This window comes from Ipomoea nil, unplaced genomic scaffold (genome assembly GCF_001879475.1).
Source record: "Ipomoea nil cultivar Tokyo-kokei standard unplaced genomic scaffold, Asagao_1.1 scaffold2647, whole genome shotgun sequence".
Lineage (NCBI taxonomy): Eukaryota > Viridiplantae > Streptophyta > Magnoliopsida > Solanales > Convolvulaceae > Ipomoea > Ipomoea nil.
The window spans coordinates 4,613,373-4,638,794 of NW_017619075.1; the positions used below are offsets into that span (position 1 = coordinate 4,613,373).

Below are 25,422 nucleotides of genomic sequence, written 5' to 3' on the forward strand. Positions count from 1 at the left end.
CAAGAGATCCCAAGCCATCTAGTGTATCTCCCTACCATTGCTCCACTCGAGCCCCATCAATACCGATTCATAGTCCTCTTAATTGCCTGACACAAGGAGTCTGGGAGTAAAAAGATACTCATAGAGAAAATAGACATAGCGTGGGCCACGCTTTTGAGGATAATTTACTTGCCTGCCCGCGAGAGGAGCTTCTTGTTCCATGCACCAATCCTCTGCCTAATCTTGTTTTCAATGTAAGAAAAATAACCCATTTATTTCTCCCCACAAAAGAAGGCAAGCCCAAATACTTCCCAAAGTTTTCAGCTTGAGCAACACCCAATAAAGTCGCCACGTTCCCACAATCCACCTCCGCACTGTTCTTGTTAAAACAAACATTGGACTTATGAAAGTTGACTACTTGCCCAGAGAGACACTCATAAGTATGGAGGCACTGCTTGACCACTATAGTTTCCTGCACATTGGCCTTAAACAATAACAAACTGTCATCAGCAAAGAATAAATGTGAGATGGCAGGGTTCCTCCAGCTACCCTACATCCATGAATGGAACCAAAAGCCTGAGATTGTTGCAGCAGAAGGGAAAGACCCTCAACACAAATAATGAACAAATAAAGCGACAAGGGATCACTTTGTCTAAGCCCACATGAGGGGTTAACCTAGCCACCATTGACACCGTTTATCATGATATTGTAAGATAAGGATGTGACACACTTTATTACCAAGTCTACCCATCCCACCGCAAAACCCATAACCTCTAACATGCGCTGAAGGAACAAACACTCCATCCGATCATAAGCCTTAGCCATATCCAATTTGAGCGCCCCCAACCCACTTTCCCCAACTGCTTCTTGTTCAGATAGTGAACAACCTCTATTGTAACCAAAATATTATCAGTAATAAGCCTGTAAAGGATAAACGTACTATGAGATTCAGATATCACCTCCCTTAACAACAATTTCATCCGATTAGCTAGTATCTTGGCCATAATCTTATACACAACATTACATAAAGCAGTTGGCCTTAAATCGGACACAGACTCAGGGACATTCCTCTTGGGAATTAGAACAACATTAGTCTTATTCAGGCCCTCACAAAAGTACACGTGTGCAAATAATTCAACACAAAGGAAAAGACATCCCTACCCACATGAAATTAAATGACTGCAAAGGATCAAGTGATCTTACCAACACTGATGTGCACCGTTACCACAAACAAATTTAAAAAGAATAAACTTGCACCCTGACCTGCACACGATTGCACAGCATGACCAACCCCAAGTATCCATTGATAAACATAATCCAAAATCAACTCTAGTTGCACACATTACACCCAGACATGCACAAACAACAACGCACAAATTTAACCCACTGAAAAAAATAGCATTGCAAGCCGACATGACAAACAAACAAAAACGTGTCAGTGTGAACCACGGCAAAAACGAGTAGAAAAGCACGGCAATGACGACAACCAAGGAACAGTTGCCGGAAACGAGGAAGGAAAACAAAAAGAAACAAAATACTTACTAGGCACCATCGGAGAGACAATCTGCACGCCGGAAACGAGTCAAAAAGTCGCCATAAACACACTGCACACCAGGAACGACTGAGGAACGAGAAGGCTGGCAACCAAGGGGAAGAAAGAGAGAAATCATTACACAGTTACAAAAAAAAAATAAAATGGAACACTCTTATTTTAAAGCACTACAAATAAAGAAATAAATATTCAAATAAGGTGTTACGAAGACATACTTTAAGGTGTGTTGTTCTAACACTTAATGACACACCTTAATTCATGAATAAGTAAGGGGAAGGTTTTAATGATGCACCTTCATTTTGAAAAGACAGGAATATGAATAATTTTGAAATGAATGACAAAAAATGTGAAGATTTTTAAAAATAGACAATTTCGGGAAAAACTCATATGGGACATGGGTTTCTTGTCAGAAACGCAAGTACCAAATGAGTTTCTTGAAATTTTTTAAAACATTTTTTTTTTAAATGATTGGTCAACGTGAAATGCAAGTGCCACTTACGTTTCTTCTCACCAAAGCTAATCAAGAGGTGATGGATAAATGTGAATAGGCATTGCGTTGGCGGGACAAAGACCCTAATAGGACAAAAAAAATAACTGTGGACAAAAATAGGACATTTAAAAAACATGTACAAGAATGGAAAAAATTACTTTCCTAAATGCATATGTTGTCAGATTTGTTTTTCGAGGTCAAACAGACACGCAAGTGGGACTTGTGTATCTCAAGATGCGCAAGTCCCATTTACGTATGTATTTTTTTTTTTTAAACTTGGTCGCCGACTTCTCCCCAATGACTAGTTTGGTCGCCGAAAACCAAGTTATAAAAAAAAAAAATACATACACAAATGAGACTTGCGTGTTTGTTTGACCTTGAAAAAAAATCTGACAACATACCTATTTGGGAAAGTAGTTTTTTTCCATTCTTGTACACTTTTTAAAAATATCTTATTTTTATCTACCGTTGTTATTTTTGTCCCATGAGAGTCTTTGTCCCCTGCATTGGCATTCATTCATGGTTCTGACTCTCACTTCTAATCAATTCCTCCCTGAACCCATACCCCATTATAGACTTGTGGATTTGCGGCATTCATTCATGGCTCCAACTCTCACTTCTAATCCATTCCTCACCAAATCCATATTTTCCCACTTCTCCAACGACCTCTTGATTAGCTTTGGTGAGAAGAAACGCAAGTGACACTTATGTTTCACGTTGTCCAACTATAAAAAAAAATTATTTTTAAAAATTTCAAAAAATTCATTTGAAACTTGCGTTTTTAATCATAAAGGATGTCCAAAATGAATTTTTCTCAAAATTATTTACTTTTTAATTTTTGTCATTGACTCCAAAATTATTCTTATTTTTGTCTTTGACCCTTTAATTTAGGGATGGGTGGGACCCCACTCACCGCCCCTCCCTATAATCCCTATTGCGATTGTGTAAATTCTTATTAATTTCAAATTTAGACCGAATGTAAATTAATTTTCGCGCCAAAAAACTGAGGCACGCAGTTTCCAGTAGGGATATTGTAATATTGAAATTTCTCAATTTCCCCCATTCTGTTTATGAAATGTTTTTGGAGGAACAAAGACTTGCTGTGTAGAAGCTAGTATCATTGCAAAATCGAGTAATGGCTTCAACAAGAAAGCGGAAGATCCGCAAAGATTCTCGGAGACAAACCCTGGATTCTGCCCCCGATTCGAATTATTCTCGAGCACTCCAGAAGCTGCTCTCCGCAATCAAAACTCCTGAGGTCCATTACATATCTTTTTTATGTATGTATCCGTTTGTTGTACAAGTAAAAGTACAATTTCCGTTTTAAATTTTATTTATATTTGGTGAAATTCGACGATGCCAAATTTGTTATTTTAGAAGTGGGTTTTTAGTTGAAAAACCTCATTTCTTTGGATGTGTGGGTATAACGGTGAACCTAAAGGGGTCTGCAGCTTGTGGTTAACTCAAAAGTAGTATTTGCTTGTTAAAGTTTTATTCTTTGGTAACAGTTCAATGATTTTTCAGTTCCAATTTCTGATGAATATGTATGTATGTATGTATATAGGATAAAATTCCAACCTTCTAGTGCCAAGAGAGAAAATTCCACCATTACATGATAATGGAATGGGATGGCTGATGTATGCAGAAAGAAATGTAGTGCGAAGAGATAAAAATTACTAAGTATTCAGACTTCAAATGATCTAAAACATGGAAATTGGCATAATCGGAGACTTTTAGCTAAGTTGTAACATATTTTTCATTTATGTGCAACTGCAGGGCATAAAATCACCCATCTTGAAGAGTTTGTATTGTTTACTTGTCCATATGTCCATGGATTCCCTGAGCAAAGTTGATGTGAATGATCTACGAGGGATTTCTGACATTTTATTCAAAGAACTACCGTTGAGGTTTAACAATTTATTCTCTTCTCTATATGATGTTTGTACAAGCAAGGATCTTGGACAAGGTAGCATACATGTGAATTGTACAGTTGAAGTACTAGTTTTGCTGTTAAGGTGTAGTATGGCTATCCTGGAATTGCATATATATGATCATAATGTTGTTTTGGAAAAAGGCGGGATTCTTTTGAAGATACTTTGTAAGTTGTGTTCCATAAACTTACCAAAGAGAAAAGACAGGAAAGACATAAGTTTGCAGAACTCAGTTTTTCATGCGTGCACATATGATGATGATGATTTCACAACCACTTCCAGAGAGGAACTTGTTGCTTCCCTTCAATTCTATGAGCCACCTAATCTTCAAACTTCATTTGCAATTGCTATGTTGGAGGTATATATGCTTGTGCAAAATTTTCTTGTTGAATTTTCAAAGGAAGAACAAGTCTTTCTTTTGTGCTTGCTATGAATATAAAAAATCTGAGTCATGATTTTATATTTATGGCAACATAGTCTCATGCGGGAGTAGAATGCCTTGATTGCAAAGCATATTACAAATATGATGAGATATAACATAATATACAACTCCTATTACTATTGAACAGAAGATAATGCTTCAAGTTACTTGACTGGGAAAAAGAGGCCAAGACCACATGCTTCATAGTGTTGTAGTATATGACAGTATATGGGTGCATATATTCACTCATAAGTCTGTGTGTGTGTGTGGATACAACCATGGGTATGCATATTCTTTGGCATATTTTCTTTAAAGGAAATTGTATTACCTTAAGCATACTGTTTGAATTATACACTTGAGTCTTGATAGTTCAAATTTGATTACATAAACATTGGGGGTACAGTATCCCCTCAAAATCTCCAAATTACATGTTTTTGTATAGTTTACTCTTATATTGCTTGCAAAAACAACTGTGTATCATCATCCTTATTGAGGGTTCTGCTTTCAGTATTCTGGAATCAAACTTATGTTTCTGTTGATTTGCAGAAGAAAAGTTTGATTATTCATGTTGATCCTTAGCATGATCTTGATAATCTACATTCTTTATTGAACCAGCTATTCATGAATTTCACTTTTTGAGATCTTGTTGAGTACATTTGGAAGTTCAGGATTAAGGCTTAGTTGAGTTCAGTCCATTAGGAACCTTGATTCTAGCTCTTCTCTGACATGACTCTGAGTTGTCTAGAAGTCTGATCGCATGCTGACATGCATTAGTTTCATGACACTCATTTTGCTGAATACTTTTATAAGAATTATTTGCTAAGTTCTTTTTTTTTTTTTTTTAAACAAAACTATTTGCTGCAGATCTTCCTAATTAACATGGACATTATATACTCAGGTATTTCTTGATGAGCTTTTGGTTCATGGCAAATTACGAGCAATATTTAGGCTGATTGACTTATTTTCCTCTACTAGTGAAACTTTGTTTATGCCTCAGTCCACTCAGAAAGATATTAGTTCAAAGAAACGTCAGAGTGATATTGGAATCCTTATGGAACTTGTTTCCACTTGCTTTCTCCTATCATTTTCTGGTGAAAATGCAATTGAAGATTTTCTTTATAGACTTTTCCGAGCACAGAGGAAGGATTTCAAATTCTTTAAAACTCCAGAAGTGAGTCTGACTGGGGCCATATCATTGCTTCTCAATCCAATTGTTTCTTCTGCCCCAAAAATTATGCAAGCTTACGTGGTTTCATCAGTATCTGAAGCCATGAGTGGTTTGATGGATGTTCAAAACCTGAAACCAAACTGTAAACTTCTTGACTGCTTTCTCTCAGTGTTTGAAAAATCAGTCAATATGTATATGAAACTTATATCCTTTGTACAGATCAATGGTGATTCTCCAAGTAAATGTGCGTCTTTTGTCAACTCAAGCACATATAGAGGGAACTTTCCTCCACCTTTTGAATCTTATATATTGCCAAGCACACAGGAGAAGATAAACTCTCTGATTAAAAGGTTTGAGGATTCATCAGATTCATTCTTAGGCAACCATTTCTTTGAACTGAAATCTGACATGACCAGTTCGTGTATTGCATATGTGAAGGATTGCCAATGTCTTCTGGACCAATCATGCCAAGATGATGTATTCTCAATTATAAGTTGTCTGATTTTAAGAGCATCAGTGAGCTTTGATGAATCTGTAAAGCCTGCAATCAAGGGTATGGATCTTCAGGCTATATGTCTCCTAGTTGCTGTATTGAAGTTAATGGGCACTTCTTTGCTGCATGCTATATCATATCTCTGGAATGGTGAAAGTTATGGGTCTTTCAAAACCTTGAAAAACTACTCATTGTGCAAGGAGTACATGTCTATTTTGGGTTCAATTAGCTGTTTTAGTGAATCCAAAATACACTTCCCAGTCCAACTGTTCTTATGTAACATAATGGAGACGAACTTCATCAAGCACAAGGATTTCATGGTGATGCTTCTGCATTTTTCAGGCATGCTTGCGTTTAGTTTTTTAAAGAGGATTGGTTGCTTAGCAAATGGGTGCTTGTTAACTATCACTGCTCTGGTGAATTTGTTTGTACTTGAAGAGGGTTATTTAGATGAGTTGAGGTCATTAATTGTTTCTGGCTCAGACTCCGTCTCCGATTCCTCTGCGTTACCCCTGGTCAGAATCCAAGAGGTGAAAGTTTGTTTACTTTTTTTCTTTTAAAAATAAGTAATGAGAAATATGTTGCAGCTTTCTCAACTACTATTTGTGATGCAGGCAGTAATGGACCAGAGGCCTAGCATAATGGTTGCATCAAAATTTCAAAATATACAGAATCTATACTTGAGGTTCTCATCCATTATATGTATTTTAAATGAGATTGTTGTTGCAGTCTGTGTTTTACTTGACCATTTGCCTCTTTACTTTATTGTTTCCACTGTAGTGCTTTATCTTCAAAATTTTGATTAACTTCATTCGTTATTAAGACGTATTCCATATATCTTTAAGTTAACTATTTTCTTCCCTTTTTTTTACCTACTCTTTCACTACTTCCCTAGACACCAAGTTCAATTCTTTATTTCAGTGCTAAAAATGCATCTTTATCTGTATTGGTGTTTATTGCATCAGAAAAAGGAAAACTGTAAAAGTAACACATTTGTTAGGGAAGGCCTAAATATGTACACTATATTCGAGTCCAGTTTTAGTTCACTTTCTGCTTTGATGTTAGTCATGTTCTCTTCTAAGATGGGCATTAATTCTATGGTCATGGTTGATCTATATGGACTCGAACTCCTAAAATTTGTTTTTGTTAAGAGTCTCGCACTGCAAAAATAAGAGAGAATATATAGGTTTATAAGGTCATGAGTTAGACTAGCTAATTGATTGGATTCAGTCTTTTAGTGTGGTTTGGCCGATGTAAATTATAGCCCAATTGAGTGACCTTGGCCCAATCTTAGATTATACGGAGTAACAGTTGTCATAGTGTTTTCCCCACTGGGACTTAATCATCTGTCTACATATTTTGTTATTTGTAACCAATGGTTTGCTTGGTTTCATGTTGGCAATGCTTTTATATTTGCTTATTCCTTGCATGTTTCAACTTTTTGTCAGCAAGTCAAAGACTATGGTAAAGTATTGTGGCAGTGTGGAAGATGGATGGCCAGAGAGTTCATCAAGTGCTTCTTCTTGTTTATTTGACAAAGAAGAAATGGTGAGCGTTGAAGAGGAAACATTGAACGGTGAGATCTTTCTCAGGTGCATGGAACCCAACGCAAAACATGACTCCGATTTTGACGAGTTAGCCGATTTTATTGAGTGCAAACAAGGGAAGGATTATGCAGGTTGGCTACAGGATAGAGAAAAATATAGAAAATGGAAATCTAAAAGGACAGCAATGTTAAGGTGGAAGAGAAAGAGAAAGACTTGGAAAGTTTGGAAACGGAAAAGTAGTACTACTACTGGGTTAATGGTTTCTGAATTTCCATGAGAAAAATCATCCTGAAAGTGGGATACTGATTGCCATCAGAGATGTTGGATATTAAAACTCCAAATGCTCAGAGAAGAGCATATGTTTCATATGCTATTTGTATTTTATTTTGTAGGGAGAGATACATGTTCAAGTCAAGAACATGCATCATCGTTTACAGGTACAGTTTTAAATTAGTCCTGTGTAAAATTTTCATTTTTGCAGTTATGATGCTCTGTGGAATATAACAATGTATAAATAGGGAATTGAAAACAAGCCTATCATGGCGCCCCCGATCGCCTTGTCGCAGTAATATATATAGAAGTTTATTCAAATGAGGACAATTATATTATAGAGGACTGTGAGGATAGATGTAGTCGTGTGTTATTAGTTTGTATGTCATGTGCATGGCTAGATGTAGTCGTGTGCCAAAATTTGTATGTCGTGTGTATAGGTTTGTTAATTAATAGAACCCTTAAGTTTGAAACTTGATATTTACATGTATGCTAGTGTGCCATTGTGTATTAAATTGTGTGCATGATACTAATTTGTCGTGTGCCGATGATCTGTCTGCACAGTTCTCTATATATTGTTGTCCTCATGTGAACGCAATCTTATATATATATATATATATATATATATATATATATATATATATATATATATATATATATATATATATATATATATATATATATATAGATTTTGGTTCATGTGAGTTCAGGTTTTCCCGTGCGGTCAGTGCGGCATACACCATTATGTATGTATAAATGCACCATACAGTGTTCGAAAATACATCAGAATGAAAAGTCAAAAAATACACCACAGAAAAAAATACACCACATATAATGGTGTATTTACGAACACTGTGAGGTGTATTTATGCATACCTAATGGTGTATGCTGCACGGGAAGACTTGACCTCACAGGAACCTAACCCTATATATATATATATATATATATATATATATATATATATATATATATATATATATATATATATATATATATATATGGAGCTTTTCTGGTGCACACTCTTACTTAAATGTGAACTAGTGGACTATTGCGGTGCACTGATCTGAGTGATCCGACGTTGGGAGACTTGGTGCGTTGTAGTTCCCGTGCTCCGCCATGTAGGTGTGTATTTCTCGGTTTGTGGTCACCTAATTCAAAAACCTGAGCGTGTTTCCCGGTTAATAATTGTGAGTTTGGCATATTACTGTTGGCATTAATCCATTTATGCATATAATTTATTAATATGTTACCCAACTAAACAGCCTTGTTCGGGACCTATTGCACTTTGGCTGAAGCTGTGCACAAAATCAAACAAAACTAAGCAGTCTAAATTACATTGCCTCCCACCACTGTCATCCAACCCCCCACTACCTCATACTGTTCTACACTGTGGTGCCCCTTTTAATAGTTGTTCGGTCCTATCGCGATCATACTCGCCTGCTCGTGTGCGGATATTGTCGATGTTGCCATTGACCGTACATAGCAAGATGTTGTGTAGAAATCTCGTTCGCATATTTTCAATGACCGCGGTATCTCTCGTCCCCAGCCCACACTGCCAATATCTGGGATCTTGACCAACAAAATCTTCTATGTGCCTCATTGTGTACACTCCAGAGTCACCGTTGATAGGGTTGTCAGACCATGCCAACTTCATCCTCTCGGGCTGCATGTTTCTCAATCGTAGAGCTCGAACAGTGTGCTGCTTAGTATCTAGGTACGCGGCGAGGAGGTCCCTCTGCAATCAGACATAAGATAAGAGGGTGTGCGAGTATACATGACCAATAGCATTCAGTGTCGAGAGTGCGTGGTGTTTACCAATTCATCTGGTGCTGTACCGTGCAACTCCGTATCCATGTTGGTCGTTGGTGAGCTATCGATGATGACAAACTCGTTGTGCTTAAAACTTATGCACATCACGTAGAACCGTGGTTTGTAGAATATGGGGAAGAAATACTGCACAACACAAATTATAGGGGTTAGCCCACGCTATTCGCTGTGCGTTGCGGATTAAACTACCTACTTGAAACATGACTCTCATCTTACCATGTCCAACGTGGCTGTCCCCACGTGGCTAGTTGTTTGGAACTCAGTATCAAGACGCCGTTGAAACCACGTTACCCTTTGATCTCGACTGGCTGCGACGTTCACCACCGTCCCAATCTGCAACCAATAACAGTTAGTAGATATATATAACCAATAGCATTCATGTGCTCCCTGTCTTGAAAAGAGTATAAATTAAACTGCATGGATCACAATACCGTAGCGGATGTTGAGACAAACAGTCGAGAAGGCACCTCCCGACCCCCTGGGTGCTCCCTTGCATTGAGCACCGAGCACCATGCATCTACCATCGGTTTACAAACGTTCGTCCTTGCCTTTAACGATAAAAATTGCTTCCAATTCACTATGCGTGTGCCATGGCGGAATAGAACTTCACTCCTGTATATTGTTTTTTTTTTTTTTAGCCACAATGCGGTTGCTTTTATATGCTCGTATGCGAGATTCATGCAACTTACCGGTCACCGTGTGGGGAGTTGAACAACCACATCCAAACGACATAGACCGGTGGTAATGGCATGTTAGGGTACCCATTGCTGGTGCTGAAAAACATGCCACCATGCCCAGTGGTGGTTGTTGGCTGGCGATCCGGATGCGCTCTCACCCTTGGGGGTACGAACTGGGGTGTTGACCCTAACTTGGGCCCTCCCCGCTGCGCCTGCACGCGTACCTGCACCTGGAAGTTAGAAAAGACCACACAAATTGTGCGTAAATGCACAGGCTTAACCTGTTAATACTTTGCACCTGCTGAGTTGGCGTGTGTACAGACGACAGCCCTGGCGTGTTGCCGTCTGCCCTCGTGGTTGCCATCTCCTGTGTCAATCCCAGACTAAATGACGGTGGCTCAAACCCCCTTGTGTCCTCCGATGTCACCTGTCGTGACTGCCCTGGTAGCATTGCCCGCCTTGCTTCCTCTTCCACCCGGTCTAGCTCCCTTAAAAATTGAGAGTCTTGCCACATATTGTCGTCTTGATGGACGGGCGTCACAGTTTGAGGCTGAGCTGGTTGGGGGTTGGTTTGTGGTGTTCCCGTACGGGCCCACCTTGATAACAGATTTACCACGTTGCCAACCCTCTGGAAATTTCGGTCCTCGAAGGCTAGTGTTTGGTTTTTCCTTATTGTTTCCGCAACCCGTGTGGCTATCGCGAGCAAGTCTCTAGTTATGGCTGCAAATTCTTGGTGGAATCCCTACAGGCAGACGGTTGGTTAGTAAAGGAACAATATAATAAAGTCATCAGAAATTTAGCACATCACCCGTTGGTCATACATACCTCGGTCGAAGTTGCAGTGGGGACGTTGTGCTCCGTGCGTGCAGCCCCGGGACCTTCTCGGGCAGGGGGTTTCCTAGTCCGTGCCGCCGATGCACGAACCAGTGCATCCACCTGCAATTACACCAATTTCATCACAGACAATTGTACACATAAATATTACCTAGTGCATCTGTTAAGTTGGCATACTGTAATGGCGGTAGGACCGGGTGCACGATGCCCAGCGCGCGAGCGTTGGTGAACCTGGTTGTCTTGTGGTACTTGCTGTGCATCCCCCTACGAAGACGAGAAACAAAAATGAACTACAATGCTGAATTAGCACAAGGATAAAGTAAATAACCTGAACAGGCAGCCAAGGATTAACAAAAAAACTTAGATCATGTTTTCCTATATACATCTGTCACATTCTATTATGAAAGAATAAATACCCCAGATATGCTCAAGTGCATTCCAGCTAGTAGCAACCCATCACAAATGCATATACTTAATGACTAATAAAATAAAATAACACTAAAATCTAGGCAGCCTCCTAGATAATTTGAAAAGCCCCCTCGTATAATTTTTGTTTATCCTAAAACACCAATGCTGCATTCGCACAAAGATAACGTACACTAAAACACCAATTTCGGTATTACGAACTGAATTAAATTAGCTGAAGTGCTTATGCATATGCAATGATTTTCTATACACATCTGGTGCATTCTGTTTGAAGCATTAAACCCCCCAGTGCATTCCAGCTAGTAGTTACCGGTGACAGCTGTGCATACTGAATAGGAAGTTAAAAGTGTAAAAAAATGAAACAGTATTACAATGCACAAATAAACTTTTTCTCCTTTGTGGTTTGTGCACTTGTTTTTTATAAACTGCCATACACCCAAATATTAGACACACAAATATTTTGAACCTATTCATGTTGGAATCCCTACAAGTCAACCGAAATTGAGCACATCACTCGTTCAAACCTAATGTCCCGAAGTTGGTTATACATACCCCGGTAGAAATTGGAGTGGGGACGTTGTGCTCCGTGCGTGCAGTCCCGAGACCTTCCCGGGTAGGGAGTATCCCAGGACGTGCATCCACCTGCAATTAAACCAAATTTTCACAGCCACTCGTACACATAAATATAAACTAGTGCACCTGTTAAGTTGGCATACTGTAATGACTAACAAAACAAAATAACACTAAAATCTAGGCAGCCCCCCTGGACAAATTGAACCAGTATGCACAAATAACCTTTTGCTCCTTTGTGGTTTGCGCACTTCTTTTTCATACGCTGTCACACACCCCAAAATAATATACACACAAATATTTTGTTTTTGACATTATTTCATCAACTTCAACACCAGCGTGTTTCGAAGTGCAACTCAATAAGAAATCAAAACTAGTACCGTATCAGCACTGGGGACGGGTCCGTGGTGGGCCGGTTGTGGCCTTCGGACATCTCGAGTGTCCTACAGTTCACCCCGTGGACTATCAGGTCCCTGCACATCCTCGTGTTGGACCTGAATTAGACATACATATATAACAATGCCATGCGGTAACACACCAGACCTAGAAATGACAACCCACACTAAAAAAAAACACTGAAATTATGGTCCAATACAGTGGGCTGCCAGTTTTTCCTGTGTTATATGCATCCGGTGGGTATTTCTATGCATTCCTGAGTAGAAATTGTAGTAGTGGTACCAATATTATATTGTTTAAACCCAACCTACATATATAACTAGATATACACACAAATATTTTGTTTTTTTACATTATTCCATCAACCCCAGTTAAGTTGCCATACCGTAACGACATTATGATCGGGTCTGTGGTGATCCGACCGTGGACTATTAGGAGGCCGTGCATCCCCCTACACACCCACACAAACCTAAAATTATTAGATATACATATATAGCAATGGCATGCGGACCAATGCCTAACACACCACCGCCTTACCGTAATGGGACCAAGATCAAGTCCACGCTGAGCCGGGCGGAGCCCTGTGTCGCCACGAGTTCCCATGCGGCATATCCCGCCAATCACGCCTCGGCGATGCGCGGAGCGGTGCATCACGCCTCGGCCATTGCCGAATCCCCCAACATGAACTTCCCGTCTTTGCCGTGCTTTTAACCACGCTGGCGTCCACTCACACAATGCTGGTATAGTCCTAGGTACATCCCGGGCACCGACAACCATCCTGTCCACATACAACAGCTGCACGAAAATAAAACATATTAGAATGGATGCAAAATCCAGTACCCCCATCATACCCCCCAACCCTACACCCCACTTACGGTGAGGAACAGCAGTGGCCCCGGGAATTTCCTTGTAGAACGCTCCATCCAACTCGCATGTGTACTGACCAACGTCCACAGGAGGTATCCACACCAATCCAACTCCCTAATCCTGGCAACATCCCGGAACATGTGCACAGTCCGTTGGTTTGTATACCCATTGAGCGTGCTTGTGATCAGTGAGCTAACCACCACCACGGAGAAATGTCTTTTAAACCACACGCTGCCCCCCTTCAGTTCCAACAACAGCGTTGTAAGCGCCTTCGTGGTGATATTACCCTCCGGTTTTTTAACTTTACTCCTGCACGCTAGTAGGTCGGGGCATTCCACTTGGCTCTCACGCTCTGTTATGGGGATCGAACCATTCGGAAGTCCAAACATTGTTGCCACATCCTCCTTTGTAACGTTAATAGACCTCCCATGGCTTAGGTTCAGCTTCATAGACCAACGCCCGAGTTGCAGAGGTAGTTCTTTGATCTTTAACCCCAGCAACCCACCCATGCCCATCGCATTGACATCTTGCCGTTGTCGTACCGTGAGCGAGGAAACAAGGCGAACAAGCTCCCTCGGGCTGCCCCGTGTCTTGATCTTGGGAAACAACAGGCTTTCACGGACCGCTGCACCATGCACCGGTTCTGCATCCTCGAGTTCTTCAGAATCCTCCAGTAGCGTTTGAAACCCCTCGTCCATATCACTTTCGTCGTCACTACAATCCACTGGATGGTCAGCATCCTGACCTGGAATACCACAAAACATACCTAACCGGTTAAGATGTTATCCTTATACTAACAAACAGGACCATGTGAACGAGTCCCCCCCGCCCCAATAGTGCACAATTAGTCTAATGCGTTACAGAATATAAGCAAAAAAAAAAAAAAAAACCTAAAACACCAGAAAGAAATAAAAATGATGTGAATTGTAGTGCACCCCTCGCTACAGTAGACTATATTCTTTACTAGAGAAAATCCAAACTGTAGGTACCTTTACGTCCTCAGCTATCACATTTACAAGTTTTGTTCCTCAAACCCCTAATTTTGTTTAACTCTATATTCATTTTCCCTATTTCCCTGTTTATTAAAAATCAGTAGCAGAAATAAACCCATAGAGTTAAACAACCCATATAGAGTGCATTGTGTAACTCTATATTCATTGGGGGCGGGTATACCAAGGCATTGGTTGTGAGCTCTGCCTCAATTTTCAGAATTGACTGAATCGGTGGTGCAAGCTCAATTTACTGAACATAGGAAGTTAGAAACCTAGGAGGATTAAGTTGAATGATTGTTTTAAACATTGTCAAACTTAAGTTCTGCCCCCCGCTTAGCGATCAGTATTGAATGACGAATTTAAGCCCCCCCCAATTAGTGTAATGCATTACAGTATATAAGCAAACCATATAAACTAAGAGACAAACTAGCAAAACTCGGAAACTTTTGCCAAAACAAACAAAAAAAAAAAAAAACTAAAAAAAAACAAAAAAACTAAAACACAAGAAAGAGATAAAAATGATGTGAATTGTAGTGCACCCCTCGCTACCGTAGTCATCAAGTTGGACTTGACCCCATTACTTCAATCTGTTTTAAGCCGGGTTATATTATTATTTTTTTTAATTTTCTATTTTATACTTCATTCTTTCATCTTTCCCATTCCTTTACTATTTCTTCTGTGGTTATAATTTTCTATTTTATAAATCCCCCCAACTTCCTTATAGTTCTCGTCCATATCAGTAAGCATCGCTACAATCTCTACATATCTTCTAATTAGGCAATTAGCAGGTGTTAGGAAGCATTAGTTTTGCTTAGAATCTCAATGAAATCTCTGCAGAATTGAGATTGTATTTAATTTTCTATTTTATACTTCGTTCTTTCATCTTTCCCATTTCTTTAATTTACTATTTTTTCTATGGTTATAATTTTCTATTCTATAAATCCCCTCAACTTCCTTATAGTACGATCATACTTCACGTCCATATCAGTAAGCATCACTACAATCTCTACATATCTTCTAATTAGGCAATCAGCAGGTGTTAGGAAGCATTAGTTTTGCTTATAATCTCAATGAAATCTGTGCAGAATTGAGTATGAAAGGTTTTGACATTTTCACTAGTAACATATTTGGAATAAGATGTCATAAGTTGCATACAAGTAAGCTGCATTCTACTACGAGTTGATTGGAACCTCGGATGTATACATAATTTGATCCTATATGCATACACTTGTCACCCAACAAAGATTTCTTACACCCATAAAGAAATCAATGTAGTGCATTAAGCATTAATCACACGAATACAAGTTACTACCCCCAGCATGCAATACAAGTTAAAGAAAATACAATGCTAATTGATACCAAGCTCTGCAATTAAATTCAAACTGCAGGTACCTTTACGACCTCAGCTATCACATTACAAAGTTTTGTTCCTCAATCTCCTAATTTTGTTTAACTCTATATTCATTTTCCCTAACCCCCTAATCAGTAGTAGCTACGGTTTATACCATTTCTTTAGAGAAGTTCTGTGTGAACACATTGCAGAAATAAACCCATAGAGTTAAACAATCCATACAGAGTGCATTACAGAATATAAGCAAAAGCAACCATTGGGAGTGAAATAAGCCTAAAACACAGCAGACTGTAGTGTAAACATACAAGGTTCCATGTAGAATTGGAGCTGTATATATTCCAGTGTCTGGCCCCCGGAGCAGAACGATTAAACATTTAAACCCTCCATTTAAACACCCCCGTACCACCAGCAAACACCCCAAATTCGGGAAATAGTGATTGAACAACACAGAAAGCATAAGGCAATGCACAAACCTTGCGTGTCCCGTCGATACGCCGTCCGACGCTGTGCAGAAACCCTAGCCGCAATCCCCGGGGCAGCCCGTTAGACCCTGCCGCGATCGGCCGCCGTCGGAGCCTGACGCCCAACCCGGCGTCTGAACGGACGGGACGCGTCGTGGACCCTGTGCAACGTCACCGACGATGGAGTCATGGGGGAGAACGAGGAGTGTGCCCTACCCCTCATAGAACGCCGGTAGCCACCAGACCGAGCCATCCGCTTACCGCACCACCCTCCACACGAGAACGCCGCCTCCATAGAGCTGCTAGGAGTGTGCCGCCAACTGGATGAACACCAACACACAACCCCCCGACTCCCCCGCCAGACAAATTACAAATTGACTCCCCCACAATGCGCACCTAATAAAATGGTGGGTGTGGCGAGGTGCACCCGGTGCCTATGCACTCTAATTTGCAACCATAGATCATCACAATCCCACGGTCATAATGAGTGCACAAGTGCACACATTAACAAAAGTTCACACCTGAACTTTTACCTATATATATATATATATATATATATATATGTATATATATATATATATATATATATATATATATATATATATATATATATATAGTTAATACCCAAAATAGTCCTCCGACTATTAGCTAATACTCGATTTTATCCCGAAGAATTAAACGTACTTAATTTAGTCCTCTTAGTTTTCAAACGGTACCCAATGTGGTCCTCCATTAGAATTGTCATCTATCCACTGTTATTTTGAAGGGCATAAACGTCATTTTAGTTGATAAATCACATTTCTTTGGCGAGCATGAGGTCATTCGGCTTGTTCTCGGAAGTGTGGGTCAGGTCGGGAAGCCATTCGAAGGTAAGCACTGTTGGATCGTACGCACAGTATGAACCTGGAGAACGACAATTGTCGCAGGAGCAAGGTTGTATATGACTGGTTTGGATTGGATGATTTTCGACTTATGAACGGAAGGAAAAGTATTCTGTGTCGTGTTCTTTAACACTACCTTAAAAACATTTACGACCAGGGCATCACATGTTTTTGACAGGAAACACGGATATTCACAGAGCTCAGGATAGAGTTTTAGTAATGGAGGTTTGCAGCATTTATGTTGCTGTTCTACTTTTTTGAGAGGAGGGAAGGCCACATTTTATACTGCAGTTTATAGAAGTTAATTGTCCATTACCAGCCTTTGCCTAGGAATAGGGAGAAAAATGTGGGGAGAAGACTTACTCTTGAGCGCACATGTACAAGGTGGTCATGCGGACAAGATGCTTGGTTGATCTTCAAAAATAGGGTGGAAAAAGTATTGTCAGAAGCACCGCGTGACGAGACGGGCGGGCGGCGGCGGCGCGCGCGTAGTTTTCTCTTGTTTCCTCTTCATAATAGTTCAAACCTTCTCAAAAGGGTTAGGTATTATAAAGGGGAAAACCAAAGGTTACAAAAGCAATGTGGGACAACTTGAACAAGCAACTCATTAAATGCTTCTTCTTTAAATGCTCCCAACAATCCCCCACACATTTAAAAGACAAAGCTGGATTTATGGATACCTGAGCAATCTCAAGAGCTAATTTTCATGCCAGTGTGTAATACTTGAACTGTCATATAGTGAGTTAAGTAATTCTCTATCCGAGAGTGAACTAGATCTTGAACTCATCGGTTAGATAAATTTTGAACTTAAAATGCACTAACTAGCTCTTGTGGTCACAGAATCTGTGTAGACACATTCTTGACCCGAAACAATTCCCTGTTTAGTCTACCTCAGTGTAGACCAGCAACTCTGTCAAATCTACCTCATTGTAGATCACCCATTTCAGGCTATAGAGTACCACTGTGGTACAGTGTTTTGAAAGTATTTTCGTGACCTCGTTTCATCACGAATTATTTCCCTCATTGGGTGTTAGCCCCATTTCCCTTGACGAGTCAAGGATAGCCTTTCTGTTTAGGCCTTTCGTGAAAGGATTTACGATATTCCTTTCAGATCTCACAAATTCCATTGTGGTCACTCCATTCAATATTAACTGCCTTACAGACTCATGTCTGACTCTTATGTGTCTTCGTTTTCCGTTGTAAACACTATTTTGTGCTACACAGATGGCAGTTTGTGAATCACAATGTAACGGTACAGCTGGTGCTGGGCACCCCCACAATGGCACGTCGGCCAGTAGATTTCTCAGCCACGCGGCTTCCTGACTCGCTAGATCTAGGGCTATGAACTCTGATTCCATAGTCGATCTGGCCATGCAAGATTGTTTTGTTGACTTCCATGATATAGCAGCTCCACACATAGTGAATACATATCCACTAGTTGAGCTGACATCATCACTGTCATTTACCCAGTTTGCATCACAGAACCCTTCAAGCACCGCTGGGTTTCCTTTATAGTTAAGTCCCCATTCTATTGTGCCTCTCAGGTATCGAAGTACCCTTCTCAATGCATCCCAGTGCAAGTTGCTAGGGTTGTGTGTATAGCTACTGAGTTTGTTCACTGCAAATGCAATATTTGGTCTAGTATAGTTCATTAAGAACATTAGACTCACAATTATCTTTGCATATTCTCCTTGAGACACACATGCCTCTAGGTTTTTTGTTAACTTGACACTAGGATCATAAGGGGTTTTGACTGGAGTCACATCATAACTCTCGAACCTCTTCAGAAGTTTTTCCGTGTAATGACTTTGAGATAAAAGATAACCGTTCTCGGTTTTCTTAACTTTATCCCAAGTATTACATCAGCTTCCCCAATATCCTTCATATCAAATTTGCTACATAGAGTCTTTTTTGTCTCATTTATAGCTTTAATGGTTGAACTAAAGATTAACATGTCATCTATATAAAGACAGATAATCACAAAACTAGACTCTATCTTTTAGAGTATAAGCAGGAATCTGAGCGGTTAGTAGAATAACCTAGCTCTAGCAGGGTTTTATGAAATTTTTCATACCACTGCTTAGGGGCTTGTTTTAAGCCATACAGGGATCTTTTGAGTTTGCACACCTTCCCTTCTTGACCCGGATCAACACAATCGGGAGGTTGTTACATGTAGATCTCCTCTTCTAGTTCACCATTTAGGAAGGCTGTTTTCACATCCATCTGGTGCACTATCATCCTGTGTAAGGATGCCAAAGCAAATAGTACACGAATGGTTGCAATTTTTGTTACTGGTGAGTAGGTATAGAAATAATCCTCACCGAATTTCTGTGTGTAACCTTTTGCTACCAGTCTGGCTTTGAATCTTTCAATTGAGCCGTCAGGTCTTAACTTTCTTTTGAAGATCCATTTGCATCTTATGGGTTTACATCCCTTGGGTAGATTCACTAGTTCCCATGTATGATTTGACTGTATGGAGTCTAACTCACTTTTAACAGCTTCTTTCCATAAAGTTGAGTCTACTGAGCGCATAGCTTCTTCAAGGCTTTTTGGTTCTTCTTCTAATACAAGTTGGCATATTAGTTGATCACAAAGCTCATTTAGATCTTTCAACTCCGTCACATACGTGATGAAATCAGAACCGAAGTTTTTCTCAATTCTAGGCCTTTTACTTCTTCTAGGCTCTTCTGAGTTAGGTGTGAAGCTGTGAAAAGGGTTATCCTGATGAAGTCTATTGATATCTGTATTATAAGCACCCTTCAACGGAAAAATGTGTTCAAAGAAAACAGCATCTCTAGATTCACACATTGAACGATTATCTAAGCACATAAATCTATATGCAGCACTGTTTTCAGCATACCCAACAAACACGGCGTCTAAGGTTTTAAGACCCAAATTGGGCCTTTTGAAGGACGGTATTCCCACCTTTGCCAAGCAACCCCATACCTTAAAGTATTTAAGGTTAGGAGCATGCCCTTTCCACAGTTCATAAAGGGTCTTTTCAAACCCTTTGTGCACAACTCTATTTAATATGTGGTTTGCTGTTAAAACAGCCCCCCCCCCCCCCCCACAAAGAGTCAGACGCACCTGAACTGATTAACATAGCATTGAGCATTTCTTTAAGGGTCCTATTTTTCCTCTATGCTATATATGCCATTTTGTTGGGGTGTGTAGGGCGCAGTTACCTCATGTATAATGCCAGAGGATTCACATAGACTTTTCAAGAAGTTTGTTTCATATTCTCCTCCTCTATCGGATCGTAGTCTTTTGATCCTTTTGTCTAACTGATTTTCTACTTCAGCTTTAAATGCAACAAACTTTTGTTCGGCTTCACTTTTTGATCTTAATAAATAGATTTTTGTATATCGGGAGAAATCATCAATAAACATAATGTAGTAACGTTTGCCACCTCTACTCTCAGTGGTCTTAAAGTCTGCTAAATCAGTGTGAATTAATTCTAACAAAGAGGAAGTGCGTTCTTTTATAGTAGAAAAAGATGTTCTCGCAAATTTTGCTTCAACACACGTTTCACATTGCTCACATGGATCATTTGAAATATTTGGTAACATATTCATGCTTTTCAGTCTATTTAAACATTTTGTACCAACATGTCCTAATCTACCATGCCAAACATTAGCTGAAACGGTAATATAAGCAGAAGAAGCATTCTTATTATCACAACAGATTTGAGAAGTTCCAGCTACAGTAGTGTTATTTTTGACTATACTAACATCTAGCACAAAAAGGCCACCACGCAGATATCCCTTCCTAAGGAATTTCCCGCAGCGAGTCATCACCAGTCGGTCAGACTCAAAGACCATCTTAATTCCAGCCTTGTTGAGAAGGCTTCCAGAAATTAAGTTTCTACGAAGGGAAGGGACATATAACACATTGTGCAAAAGTAGATGTTTTCCAGAACAAAGAAGTAATTCTATTTTTCCTCTACCACTTACCTCAGAGACGCTGGAGTTCCCCATGAAAACTTGTTCTTCGTCTGTGATAGACTCGAAAGTTTTGAATAGATCCTTGTTGTAGCAGAAGTGTCTCGAGGCTCCCGTGTCTACAACCCACTCGTCTGGATTCCCAACCATGTTGGCCTGGGTTATCATCGCAGCTACAATGTCAGGACTATCCGTGTTCTCCAGAAGGTGGGCTTGATTTTTAGGCCCATCACTGTTCGATTTCTTGCCATTTTGACTGGTATAACCTTTGCGGTGATAGCATTGGGCAGCCTTATGGCCCTTTTTGCCACAGACGTAGAAATCGCCATTGTTTTTCCGTTTTTTTTCTGAATCTTGCCATTTTTGACACGGTTGTTACCGTTGTTTTAGTAGTTTTTCTTTTGGTTTCTATCGCCTGATTTAGGCTTATCAAAACCAGTGTTGGTTTCAACCACATTGGCCTTAACATTATCAGAAAGAGTGACTGACCTGTGAACCATACGATTTTCTTCTTCGATGTTCAAACTACTGATTAGCTGTTGAAGCGTGTAGTTGTGGCGGTCGTGCTTCATTTTATTTTTGAAGTCCACCCACGAGTCTGGCAATTTGTCAATAAGTGAGTCACATAGTATGACATCGTTCAGCACGCCACCCTCCGCCTTCATGTCAGCGACTAGGTTCTCAAAGACATGCACTTGTTCTATTATTGGTTTAGTATCCACAATTTTGAAATGTAACCAACGACCTACTGCATATTTACGCCTCCCTGCGTCATCAGCCCCATATTTTTCAATAAGTAAGTCCCATATTTGTGAACATTGAACATGTCAAATAGTGGGTCTGAAACTCGTTGAAGGATGATTCCATGTGCAGTCTTGTTATCTTTTTCGTACTTTGTACGAATAGCGTCTGAAGCTACCTGCACTGGTGAGGACTTCTCGGCAGTGGCAGCATCCGTGGTTGTGGACTTGTCAGCGGTTTGAGTTGTGGAATTTTCAGCAACAGATGGTAGAAATTTCGCAGGGTCTTCAAGAACAACATAATCCACATCCTTTGATTCCAGTTGCATCAGAATTTTGCCAGCCCACCGTATGTAATTCAAGCCACCACTGAGTGGTTGAATTAGTGCAACATCAGAGGCTGAAGAGTGCTCAAACATTGTTGTTGGTAGTAAATGTTTTTAACTGTTGGATTGTACGCACAGTATGAACCTAGAGAACAACAATTGTCGCAGGAGCAAGGTTGTATATGGCTGGTTTGGACTGGATGATTTTCGACTTATGAATGGAAGGAAAAGTATTCTGTTTCGTGTTCTTTAACACTACTTTAAAAACATTTACGACCAAGGCATCGCATGTTTTCGACAGGAAACACAGATATTCACAGAGCTTAGGATAGAGTTTTAGTAACGGAGGTTTGCAGCGTTTATGTTGCTGTTCTGATTTTTTGAGAGGAGGGAAGGCTACATTTTATACTGCAGTTTGTAGAAGTTAACTGCCCATTACCAGCCTTTGCGTAGGAATATGGAGAAAAATGTGGGGAGAAGACTTACTCTTGAGCGCACATGTACAAGGTGGTCATGCGGACAAGATGCTTGGTTGATCCACAAAAATAGGGTGGAAAAAGTATTGTCGGAAGCAAAACGATGACCCCACCTCGCGTCGAGATGGGCGGCGACGGCGGCGCGCGTGGTTCTCTCTTGTTTCCTCTTCATAATAGTTCAAACCTTCTCAAAAGGGTTGGGTATTATAAAGGGGAAAACCAAAGGTTACAAAAGCAATGTGGGACAACTTGAACAAGCAACTCATTAAATGCTTCTTCTTTAAATGCTCCCAACAAGCACAAGCCACTTAAGCGCATGAGGTGATAACCAGATCATCATAGAGAAATGGAGTATTCTTCTTCCAAATTAAATCTCATACTCCTCGTTAATTTGCCTCTCCTCTAACTCACCCCTCATCTCGTCACCGTCTTTCCCCATTAAAACAACTCCTCAGTTCAGAGAACCGGCGTTGGCTGCTGAACATTTATAATAGTCTGCATGTACCTGGTTAGAGATTTAGAAGCAGCAAGTAGTTTTTTACTCTTATAACAGTGAAAGCTTAGCAATTTATTTTGGCCTAGGGAGGAGATTTCGGCCATAACGTCATCCCATAGCTTCTCCAACAACTTTCCTCTCTGTTTCTTTTTTTTTTTCCCCCCTACTCTAAGCTCAATTATGTTTCCCCATTTTTGAAAATTTTGAGGGAGGAAAGGAAAACTGAAAATTGGTGACAGAGTTTTGTGTCATTGGCTCGTGAAGCTTCAGACCTGAAACCACATTAACAAGCTTAAATCTCTTGAAGAGAGAGGGTGGCAGAGAAGAAAATAAGCGGTGGAGCAGATTTCTCCCTTTCATTTTTTAGGGCGAAGGCAACATATAGACGAAGGCAGCCTCCACTAAACTTCGATGATCTGCTGCTGCATGTGTTGAGACGGAGAGATGCTGCAGTGAGTGGCAGTGATGCATGTCGAAGCTGTGATTTTTTTTCCTTCTTTCTTCAGATAGATTGAATTTCTCTTTTCTGATGATTAGAGGAACACAGTGCCATTTGATAGTCTAAATTGCTTCAATGTATATTGTGTGTGTAGAAATTGGCTTAAGGAAGCCTCTTTTATTAAGTGTCTTGTCAAAAGAGTGGAGAGGAATTCTAAGTGTTGTAGGGAGAGAGAGAGAGAGTTTCCCGAGAGGAAGAGGAAGACCACTCCGACAGATCTAACCCTCACCGGTGTCCCTCCCCCATGCGAATCCCTAGCCGTTCGCAATCCGAGACCACGAGACGGAGCATCGCCAGTGGCTGTAGCTATTGCCTCACTAGAGGGCTGACGATTTGGAAATAACTCAGACGAACAGGAAGCCGCCACCGTCTGTTCCATTACCAGACTCCTTTGCACGCCGGGTATAAGTCAAACGAAGAGAGGGCCTCCATCGACGTTGACCAGAGGAAGAAACTTAGTTTGGACCAAGTAAATTGACTTCTTTGCCCTCAAAATAACGGTGAATAAACGGCAATTGTAACGGAGGACCACATTGGGTTAGATTTAAAAGTTAGAGGACTAAATTGAGTACTTTTAATTCTTCGGGACAAAATCGTGTATTAACTAATAGTCGGAGGACCATTTTGAGTATTAACTCTCTCTCTCTCTCTCTCTCTCTCTCTATATATATATATATATATATATATATATATATATATATATATATATATATATATATATATATATATATATATATATATATATATAGATATATAGATTTTGGTTCAAATGAGAATAGGCTTTCTTGTGCGATCGGTGCAGATTGCACCATTAGCTATGTATAAATACACTATATAGCGTTTGAAAATGTACCAGAATGAAATGCAACAAAATGCACCAACATAATGGTGTATTTTCAGACATTTTATGGCGTATTTATACCAACCTAATGATGTATGACCACACGTTCTCACGGAAAGCACTGTTTACACGGAAACCTCACTATATATATATATATATATATATATATATATATATATATATATATATATATATATATATATATATATATATATATATATATATATAGGGTCCGGATCAGACCTAATCTTAGGTGAGGATGTGAGGACTAATCTAGACCATTAAATCATATTGATGTATGGCTGAGATTAAAAGGAACAAATCACACGGATTAAGAAAAAAAATCCCTTTAAAATATTAAAATATATAAATTTAGGGTAAATCAGTCTTATTAAAAGATGTGAATTCCTATACAAAATGTTGTGCATTCCTATACTGAGTATTGTGCATCGATAACTTTATTGTTGTGCATCGATAATTTTATTGTTGTGCATTCAAACCCCGCCAAAAAATCATACAATTGACATCCCAATGTCCTACGATGCACTGAACTATGTGCTATAATGCACAATTCTCTAGCCTATAGTGCACAACTTACAACACTAGGTTGCACAATTAGCACACACAAATACACAATCGTACTACCCTGGCATTTATACATATACACGACAATTCATATAGACAATATTATACTCAAAAGAACGAGCGAAAAAAATAAAAAATACTGATTAGTTTGCATGGGCAAACACTCAATCAACGATGAAGAAATCGCGGCTCCAAATTGCAACGGTGATGATCTAAGAAAATAGGAAACCAATATGGCCAAGGATTACACATGCGTTCACACTTTAAAAAAAAAATAGAAAAAGACACTACTACCCCACTTTAACAAAAAAGATCAATCCATGTCATCTCAAGAACTCAAATCTAGGCCATCCAAATAAAAAAACAAACGCACAAGATTAGTCCT

General features: G+C 39.7%; 1 protein-coding gene across 2 annotated transcripts; it reads left to right on the forward strand.

The window, feature by feature from the left end:
- The first annotated feature begins 3,015 nt into the window (after positions 1-3,015).
- On the forward strand, positions 3,016-7,960 carry LOC109154343. 2 transcript variants are annotated; one of them, XM_019302158.1, is made up of 5 exons: positions 3,016-3,279; positions 3,798-4,310; positions 5,761-6,564; positions 6,649-6,719; positions 7,483-7,960. In XM_019302158.1, the coding sequence occupies exons 1-5, from the start codon at positions 3,157-3,159 to the stop codon at positions 7,856-7,858; spliced, it is 1,887 nt and encodes a 628-aa protein (XP_019157703.1). In that variant the 5' UTR covers positions 3,016-3,156; the 3' UTR covers positions 7,859-7,960. The 2 variants fall into 2 exon arrangements, with proteins under 2 accessions (XP_019157703.1, XP_019157702.1); XM_019302157.1 differs by having other exon boundaries at positions 3,037-3,279; positions 5,272-6,564.
- Positions 7,961-25,422: the final 17,462 nt, after the last annotated feature.